Source organism: Vombatus ursinus, unplaced genomic scaffold, assembly GCF_900497805.2.
Source record: "Vombatus ursinus unplaced genomic scaffold, bare-nosed wombat genome assembly UNPS02014768.1, whole genome shotgun sequence".
Classification (NCBI taxonomy): Eukaryota; Metazoa; Chordata; class Mammalia; order Diprotodontia; family Vombatidae; genus Vombatus; species Vombatus ursinus.
Window position 1 is genome coordinate 12576527 of NW_020954546.1, and position 7393 is coordinate 12583919.

A 7393-nucleotide genomic window follows, 5' to 3' on the forward strand; every position below is an offset into this window, starting at 1 on the left:
GAAACAACATATTATAAAGATTCATGTTCCCTGATCATACCTATTAGACTATCCATACCACAAAGTCACTACATTTTCTTTGTATAGTGCGGACACATAATTAGTAATAGCTAACATTCATATAGTGCTTACCATGTACCAAGCACTGTGCTAAGAGCTTTATTTGATCTTCACAATAACCCTGGGAGGTAAGTGCTGTTATTTTCCACGTTTTACAGATGAGGAAACTAAGGGTCACACTGCTAGTGTCTGCGGCTGATTTTGAACTGGGGTCTAACTCCAGGCCCAGAGATCTATCTACTATGCCCCCATATGCTTTAAATGCTTTTTGCTTTTTTTGGTGAGGCAGTCAGGGTTAAGTGACTTGCCCAGGGTCGCACAGCTAGGAATTGTCAAGTGTCTGAGGTCACATTTGAACTCAGGTCCTCCTGACTCCAGGGCCGGTGCTCTATCAACTGTACCACCTAGCCACTCCCTTAAATTCTTTTTGACTGAATCCAACTAGTACAATTTGTTGTCCAAAATTATCTTGTACATATAAGTACTCAATATATATCTGATGAATTAGTATCACTTTCCAAAGTAGGAATTTGGCCAGAGAAAGTCTAATTTTATTATTATTTATTAGTATAATTTTCTTTTACTTTCTTATACCGAACAAACACAAGGACCCTCAGGTCTGCTCTGCAGTCTTCCCTAGCAGTTTCCCCAGGGGCATATCTTGTGTCTGTTTGCCCAGGGATTCAGATATGCACAGATAGTGGCCTACAAAGAGTAAGACTACTTCAAAGGTATTCCTTCTTATCTCCCCAATCTGCTTCTTCATTTTGCCTGTGGAAAAGATGGGGAAAGCCAAGACAATTTTGATAGTGCAGTGGAAAGAGTGCTGGGATTGGAGTGGAAGGATGGCTTGGGAATCCTGGCTCTGCCACTGATCCTGCCTATGTGACCTTGGGCAAGTCACTTGATCCCTCTGGGCCTCAGTTTGTTCACCTGTCAATTAAGGTAGACTCAAAGACCCCTTCCAGTTCTGAGTGGGGCAGTTAGGTGGCGCTGCAGGAGATAAAGTGCTAGGCCAAATTCAGCTTCAGACACTAGCTATGTGACCTTGGGCAAGTCACTTAACCCTGTTTGCCTCAGTTTCATCATCTGTCAAATGACCTGGAGAAGGAAATGGCAAACGCTCCAACATCTTTGCCAAGAAAACCTCAAATGGGGTCATGGAGTCGCGCGTGACTGAAAAACACAAGGTCACCTCAGCTCCCAAGAGGGTTCAAGTACTTCCTTTGCTAGCTCCCACCAAAGCTGCTTCTTACTTCCTTTTGTGTTTGAATGACTTCCTGGGATGTCCTAAGGCAAGGATTAGTCCTTCACCTGCATTAACTGCACTGGGAGAAAGCCTCAACATTTTCTTCTCCACTTTGGGGTCAGACAAGCCAGCCTCTTAGAATCTGAAAGATGCCTGGAGAGAGATAAGGAGACAGCTTGTGCCAGGCAAGTTCAACCACCACACCTCCACCTCCCTCGGACGCCAAGGGAGAGAGTCGAGAGCCCTGAACCCAAGAGCCCTGGCTATAGCAGTAGCTGCCAGAAACGCTGGCCTGCTTCTCACCTGGCCCCCACAGCCATTCTGGAGGGGAGACACCACTGTGGTCCACCTTCTGTACTCACCAACTACCATGGACAGGCGCTCAGCCAAGGAAGTTTTGGCAGGGGCAGCACCGCCCCAAGAGCACAAACCCAACTTCCCACCCCCCCCCCCAGGGCCATGTCTGGGTAAACACCCACCCTTCCACCCAGATGCCATCTGGCAAGGACTCCATGGAGCCCTGAGCCCCAGCTCCTGAAGATGCAGGACACAAAGTTTCCCACCACCAAAGTACTTAGCATTGTCAGACAGTTCCGTAGCAGAAATGAATATTTTATCAGAACATTAAAGGTGCACCCTAAGGACCACGGTACCTCTCCATCTGACTTGCAACTGAAGTACCGTCTACCCCTTTAGAATGTGAGCTCCCGGAAAGCCTGGCCAACCTTTTCCTCCTCAGCACTCAGTACAATGATTTGCACACAGTCAGCACTTGATAAATGCTTTGTCATTCTCCAGTACTCCCATGGCCTGTTTTGGTAGTCTGAGCAGTGGTCCAAGCTTGGCTTTCTAAAGCATCATCCAAGTGGGGAAGCATGGATTCCAAGAGGCCAGCTGCCTCTTCTAAGGCAGAAATTCTTGTTCCCTTCCCAAAAAAGATGGAAAGCAGGAAAACGTTTATCGGAAGTAACTTTAGTTTTAAAATCAAGATAACACACATTTATAATTATAAAGAAATGGAAGTGATACGGTTTAGAGGTTAGGGGTTCTGGGACCCCAAAATCACAACACGCGGGTCCTGCCCAAAAGAATTCGACCCAAGCCTTCTTTCAGCCAAAGACAAGGTTTATTAGAACATCCATCATATTGGGCAGACTCTTAAGGAATCTGAACATTAGTAAGCTATTGGCTAGATTTTAAGAATCTGAGCAGTGGCTTGATTATAAGAATCCCAGCATCTTCCACAATGAAAGGCCAATTGATGGGATTATAGCCTCAGGCAAATGCCAGAGATTTGGCCAAGTGGGAAAGTCCAGGGTTTTTCCTTTCTGGAGCCCAGATCCCAACCCCACCAGAAGGACTAGTGAGAAGCAAGTTGGGCAGTGGGTGAGGAAGGATTCATGTAGCACAAAGTGGAAAAAGGTTTGGATATAGAGGCAAAAGATCCAAGTTCAAAGTCTGGTCTCTGTCAGGGACATGCAGATGACCTTGGATAAGTCCCCTAGCCACTGTGTTCTAAGCCAGTGTGTTCATCTACAAAATAATGGGGGCTGAACTAAGTTATCTCCAAGGTCCCTTCTAGCTCGAAACTCTGTTATTTTATTTAGTCCCAGTTATGCTAAACTAGCCTCCAGGCCTCCACGTGGGAAACATTAAAGGTCTGACAAAAAGGATTAAGCAACTGCCCAGAGATGCATGGACCAGCTTCAGCAGCTCTTCAATCCCATGGCTTGGGAAACTGGAAAGCTAGCCTCCCGGTGTTGAGTATAGGCAGACCAAGAGAACTCTCACTGCTGAGACCCTCACAATCAGAATCCCTCCAGAACCCACTACCTGGCACTTAACAAGTAGCCTGTATCTCAACGTAGTGCAGATGAAAGGGCCTCGGTTCAGCTCTCCCAGCTGCCTTGTTACTGGTGGGACCTCAGACAAGTCACTTAACCTCTGGGGGCTCAGTTTCCTCCTTTACCGAGGGGAAAGTTGCACTAGGTGGCTTCTGAGGTCCCTTCCATTCAAATCTGATTCTGTGAAGAATCCTTCAACCCCCTTTTCTGGGAGTGCCAGGGCTCTGGGCCTTGGAGCTTAGCCCTTCATCAGAGAAGCAGGGAAGGAGAAGCAAAGCACTCACACAACAAAGTGTATTTCAAATAGTTTAATTTTAAAAATATTCTATTCAGTGCTAAAATATGTCTTCACTCATAGTCGCCCATTTTACTTAAACTTTTTTTTAAACAAAAAATAATATCACAAAGTTCGATTCAACATGCAGATTTCAAAGAAAAGGAAACTTTCCAGAAAGTCTGAGCTGAGGAGGAACTGGGTTTGGCGTTCCCAGAACCTCACACTCTTGCTGGGACATAAGCTGCAGCAGCAGTGCTGACCCAGGACCGGGGGCAGGGGCCACACTAGAAGGGAGACGGGCAGGGAAAAGGGGCATGTGAGGGAAGGGAAGGCAGAGGGAAAGAGGGAAAGGGAAGAGTAGCAGCTGGGGAGAGCCTAATGGGAGACGGACAACTGAGGAAAAGGCCAGGGCCCAGGCAAATGGAGAATCATGTGATCTGCCTCCAAGCTCAGTCGGGTGGTGAAGAAGCCCCTCTTTTTCCCAGAGGCCTCGATTTGGCCATGGTACCCAATCCTGCTCCTTCCTCTCCAGTGCCAGCCCCAGCTACACTCCTACCTGAGGCTGAAAAGGGCTCACTCCTGCCCTTGCCGGGAGAGCCCCAGAGCCTACGGGCTTTGTCCACGGCTTCCAACAAGGGCCGCTAAGATCCCTAAGTGCTTTCTCTCCACCGGGCACTCATTTCTCTCTGCGCTACACTCATCAGCCCAAAGAGCAGAGGCCACACAGCTAGAGATGATGGCTGATGCTCCAGGCTTGGCTCCCAAAAAAGCAGGAGTAGGGCCTGACACCCAAGGGGTATGAGTTCTACCTGGAGGACTTCAAGAGCCCAGCGCTTGGGGAACCCTGGGGCCACCCACCTGCAGCCTGAGTCCCCTAAGGAAAGCATAGGAGGAGAAGCAGCCCTCTTCCTAGGAGCAAGCAAACAGGTTCCACGGACAGAAAGATGACGCCATGACCCCAAGTCCTCTGGCCACCTTCCCCACTGTAGTCTTTCAGCCCAGGGGGCTGAGACAGGCAGTCTCTGGACCCCAATGCTTGCCTTCACACCCCAGCAACACAGCACAGCCAGGACCAGAACTCAATAAATAGAGGCTAGGGGCCAAGAGGGCAGGGACACCAAGGGTCGCTAGCTCTCCGATGCTGTCTGCAGCACAGCAGACTGCTCCACACAGAAACGCTTTAGTGGTGGGGCACCTGAGTCCTCCTCGTCCTCCGCAGCCTAGGGAGAAGCCAGAGCAGCCAGTTAGAGGAGCCTTGCTGGAATGTCGACCTTCAGGGAGGTCTCACCCTTTCCTTCTAGCACACAGCCCAGTCTCCAGTCCTGGCTGGTCTTCAGGCACCTCTTCCACAAGCCTTCTTCACCCCACCTTCAGCATGGTCATTCCCCATACCACAAAGCTACTGTCTTTTAGGGGATTTCTTGGGCACTAGAAAATCCCATGACTTCCTTACCTGGGTCTCTAGTGGGACTGGTTCTTCCTTGGTGAGGGTAGGAGGCTCATCAGCCACTTCAGAAGCAGGCAGGGATGGTTCTGAAAAGGGAACAAGGTGACCCTAACCACAGGACCTTACTGAGGAAGCTGACCTCTCCAAATCATGGCCTTTCCAACCTCACCTCCCAACATTCCCCTTCAGGGAACCCTGGGCTCCAGGCAAACTGAAGTACTTGCTGTTTTCAAATACATCTGGTTGTTTCTGACTTCCGAGCCCAGACCCCCAGGACCTTCACTGTCTGGCACAGCCTACCCTTCAGGCAATATGGGGCAGTCGGGGTCAGGAAGAGGGGCTGAAATCTTGTCTCAGACACTACCTGTGTGACCCTGGGCAAGTCGTATAACTTTGCTGGGCCTAGGTGCTCTAACTCTATGGTCCAATGGTCCCTTCCAGGCACTGCTTGTTCCAGCTCCTTCCAATCCTTCAATTCCATCTCCTCCACGAAACATTCCCTACTCCCCTCTCCTCATCCAGAAGGGCTGCTTCAGTCCTCCAAACACAGCACTTTCTACTTCTCATTTCACGTTCATATTAATATTCATATTCAAATCTGTCACTGTCTGCAAATCCACTACATGCTGGAATTAATGACCCCCACGGTCACTGTCTTCCTCTTTGTTCAACAGCTGGATCACTGCCTGGGGTAGGCCATCCACAGCGTCTTCAGTACTGTGCCTTTCCCCGACAACCTCCTACCCCCCATGCCTTCTTCCCAATGCATACTGGGTGATCCCAGCTGCTGCTCTTTGGGTTTTGTTTTGGACCGAGGAGAGCAGCACCACAGTGAAGTTCCAGCACTTACCCTCCAGGATCTCCTGGCCTAATGTGGGTGGCTGGGAATCATCTGTTCGGAAATCTGAGGTGTGCGCTGGGCTCAGTGACTCACTCTGCTGGGGGCTAGGGCTTGAGTTGGTGCTACTGTCCACCTTGAGCTGATAGACGTCAGACGTGGAGCTCTGGTTACTGTTCTCATCTGAAAGCCAAGTGCAATCAAGGAAGGCGTGTAAGGGGCTAGCAGGGAGGGGGGAAGAGGCCAGGCATGTGGGAGCAGTCCCAAGGGCTCAGCTTCACCCTAGGCACTGGAGAGGGCCACAGGGACCCTACCTCTACTAACGGCACCTCGAAGCCCTTCTGGGTGTGATCGGATTTGTTGTTTTACTAAGGCAAACATATCACATTTTGTGCCAGTGTAGATGCTAAATGGATCTGTAATCTTTACATCTGTGAACTATTTATGCTTTAGGAGGAAGGTCAACTGTCAGAGTGAGAATGTCCATCCCAGCCTCCCTCTTGGCTGTGGCCTTGCTATTTTTATAAAATGTCACCCAAGCACAGACTCTTGAAGGACTTCAGACAATGGAACCCAATCTCCCACCTCCAGCTGGGATGACCTCTCTTTAAATCCTTCCAGTGATAGAGAACTCAGTGTCTCATAAAGCAGCCCGTTCTACTACTGAAGATTCCGGGTTTTTAGAGAGTTCTTCCTGGGGGGGGCGGGTAGAACAATCTACACTCAGCATTTTGGTGAATATATGCAACCACTGGATTGGAGAAAGGTTTGTGACTAAAAGATTTCCTCCAGTCAAATGAAAAAGGTCTCATTCTCCCATTTTCCACTCGAATTTTATGGTAATCACAAAACACAAGAGGAACTTTCCCAAGCCCCAAAGAACAAAAGGTTGTTCAATTACTAAATGAACAAAGCGTGAACCTACAATCCGGCACATCCCAGGAAGACAACAGTCCTCCCCAGAACTAAGCAAGCTTGGCCTACAGGTCTGCTCCTCTGGAGTGTGGTTAACAAAGACCTCTGCTCTAATGACCAGATTCTACCTATTTTAGGGAATTAGGCACACCCTCTAACTTGATTAGTTCCCCAATTCCAGGGAGAGTAAGAGTATCAGAGCAAGACCCTGCATCAATTCTTAACTCTGATTACCTAAGAGCTGCCTCGGTATGGTGGGATTCCCATGGTCCCTCAGTCAATAACCGTTCAGGGGCACTCATCGGGGGTGGGCATCATGATAAGGGCTGGCATACAAAGAAAGGAAAAACCAGCTCCATGGCTTAAGGAGGAGCAAACAAATAAATAACTAGGTCATCCAGGTATGAGCAGAGCAGGGAAGTTAATCTGAGGAGGGGAGGGTGTCCAGCTAAAGAGGGGATTTGAACCATCTTGAAAAAGAGCAGGGGAAGCTAGGTGGCGCACTAGATAAAGCTCCACCCTTGGAGTCAGTTGGACCTGAGTTCAAATCCGGCCTCAGACACTTGACACTTACTAGCTGTGTGACCCTGGGCAAGTCACTTAACCCCAACTGCCTCACCAAAAAAAAAGTCTTTTGGGGGCAGCTAGATGGCGCAGAGGATAGAGCATTGGCCCTGGAGTCAGAAGACCAGAGTTCAAATTCAGCCTCAGACACATGATACTTACTAGGTGTTGTGACTCTGGGCAAGTCACTTAACCCCAA

The 7393-nt window shown here is 49.1% G+C and overlaps 1 protein-coding gene across 1 annotated transcript in view; it reads right to left on the reverse strand.

The window, feature by feature from the left end:
* Positions 1-3446: 3446 nt before the first annotated feature.
* BCL7B (BCL7B, BAF complex component) overlaps positions 3447-7393 on the reverse strand; it is a 9620-nt gene continuing 5673 nt past the window's right edge. The window contains exons 4-6 of the mRNA XM_027862524.1: positions 5728-5898; positions 4884-4963; positions 3447-4650 (exon numbers count right to left, since the gene is read on the reverse strand). Of these exons, the coding sequence (XP_027718325.1) occupies positions 4558-4650; positions 4884-4963; positions 5728-5898 (344 nt within the window). The 3' untranslated portion in view covers positions 3447-4557. The remainder of the gene's footprint in view (positions 4651-4883; positions 4964-5727; positions 5899-7393) is intronic.